The sequence below is a fragment of the Nicotiana sylvestris genome, chromosome 7 (assembly GCF_000393655.2).
Source record: "Nicotiana sylvestris chromosome 7, ASM39365v2, whole genome shotgun sequence".
Taxonomy (NCBI): domain Eukaryota; kingdom Viridiplantae; phylum Streptophyta; class Magnoliopsida; order Solanales; family Solanaceae; genus Nicotiana; species Nicotiana sylvestris.
The window spans coordinates 120559135-120561056 of record NC_091063.1 but is presented as its reverse complement, the minus strand read 5'-3'; the positions used below and the strand labels follow the sequence as shown (position 1 = coordinate 120561056).

General features: G+C 42.3%; 1 protein-coding gene across 1 annotated transcript; it reads left to right on the top strand.

Annotated features, from left to right (window-relative positions):
* Positions 1 to 210: 210 nt before the first annotated feature.
* LOC138873697 (uncharacterized) lies at positions 211 to 1366 on the top strand. The gene is made up of 2 exons (XM_070152173.1): positions 211 to 348; positions 488 to 1366. The coding sequence occupies exons 1-2, from the start codon at positions 211 to 213 to the stop codon at positions 1364 to 1366; spliced, it is 1017 nt and encodes a 338-aa protein (XP_070008274.1).
* The last annotated feature ends 556 nt before the right edge of the window (positions 1367 to 1922 follow it).

Below are 1922 nucleotides of genomic sequence, written 5' to 3'. Positions count from 1 at the left end.
CAGATGTGGATGATCGAGCACCTATGTCATCGCCCTCAGTATATGAGTTATGGATCTACAAAGAAAGGTTGAATTGAAGAGTTTGACACAAGGACTTCAGGGTTCAAGCTGCCAGAGGGGTTTGGAGATTGGGTATCCTGTCTTCGTTCCATTACTGCGGGACAAATAGAGTGGACATTGGGTTAGCTTCCTGTTGAAGAAATTGTGTATATGCCCGCCACTGGTCCTTACTTTCTCCTAATGGGTCTGCGAGGTATCCAGCCTTACGCTCCTTACTGGGTGATGAGACAGTTGGGAAGGTATCAGGTGATGCACCCAGATGAAGATCTCAGCGTTTATGCGGTTGAGGTTAGTTCTGACGGCCAATTTCATGAAGAAACAGTTCGTTCTATTTGGAATGAATGCCAGTATTTGACGGTGAACACTCGAGTGCGTGATCTATCTAGAGGCAAGGTCTCACCCCGCCTATCTTGCCTGGTATATAAAGAAGAATACTACAAGGGCCGAACCAGAAAGACCAGCCAAAAAGCCTGACATTCAGGAATTCGTTGAGGCGTCACAAGAACAGTGGGCTTGGTTGGCTAAGGAGAATGAGTACAGGGCCACAATAGGAAAATTGGAAAAGCAAATCAGAGAGCTTCAATTCAAGAGTGGCTTGCAAGTCGCGGTGAACGAAGGAGAAAAGAAAAGGTTAACCAAAGAAAATGAGGCCCTTCAAGCCCAAATTCAGAAAATGAAAATAGCAGCAGAAAACCCCGCCCGAAATGACAAAGATGAAAATCTCATAAATAACCTGAGGCAGAAAGTGAATGACCACAATTTTGATTTGAACAAAGCAGAAAGTGAACTAGCCAGGGCTCGAAAGCAATTGGCTAAAAACGCAAATGAACGAGCGCACCTGGTTAAGAAGTTGAAAGAAAAGTACGATAATGAGGTTGCAAGACTAAAGAAAAGGGTCATCACCACGGAGGATAAAATAATCAGACAGGCGAAAAACTTCAAGGCCGAAAGGGAACAGTGTTATATGGCAATGGAACGGCTAGAAAGAGACTTTCAACAACTCCAAGAGCAGAACCAGGTAGCCGAACAAACTTTGGAAGCCAAAATCAAACAGATTGGGCGTTTGCTGCAAGAGAAGGGCGTCATAAGAGAGCGAGTCAAAAGGGTCGCCAACTACATCGCGATAAAGTATAGTAGCTGTGAGGATATGACTAGATATATGTTCTTCTCTACTGTGATGATTTTTGTTCGCCGGATAATGGAAGATCTCTACCACCTCCAAGGGGATTTAGCGAGTCGGCCCGCGGCGAGGCCGAATAATGCCCCGCGGGTCCCGGGGGCAATTGAGGCACTAATGTATTCGTGATTTCTTGAGTCTGTAATTTCTTTCCGTTAAAGTCTGTCAGTTTGTCTTGGAGTCTGTATTTCTTTATTAGACTATGTGGGTTGTTTGTTTTTCGAGTCTTTCATCAGAGTCTGTTAGTTTTTGTTTAAGTCTATTTCCGAGTCTTATTATGAAAACTTTGAAAATTCCAAAAAAAAATGTTTTATTATTTTTATCTCCAAGAACTACGCTTGGTCTGATTCATGAGGGGTCATGATATATAGGCAATCTCCATAGGATTCGACCGTAACCAAATGAAAAAGAGAAAAGGAAAAGAAGAAAAAGAGAGTAAAGAAAAGAAAAAGAGCGGAAAAACAAGAAAGAAAAGAGAGAAAGTAAGAAATCAAGAGAGAATAAAAACAAAGAGAGAACAAAGGCAAGAGTGAAAGGAAGGAAAAGAAAAAGAAAGAAAAAGGGGGAAGTTTGCAATTGAAAGTAAGAAAAGGCCGGGATGACGCATGCAACCGATCAAATACATAATAGAGACGGTTAACTGTTTAGGTGCATTCATGCCCAATGTGCGGTTACCAATCTGTTA

Bases quoted from the DNA above. Each gene is read 5' to 3' on its own strand.
- LOC138873697 (XM_070152173.1), top strand. From the start codon at position 211: ATGCCCGCCACTGGTCCTTACTTTCTCCTAATGGGTCTGCGAGGTATC. The intron at 349-487 runs GTTAGTTCTGAC...TGGTATATAAAG, and splicing joins TCAGCGTTTATGCGGTTGAG to AAGAATACTACAAGGGCCGA.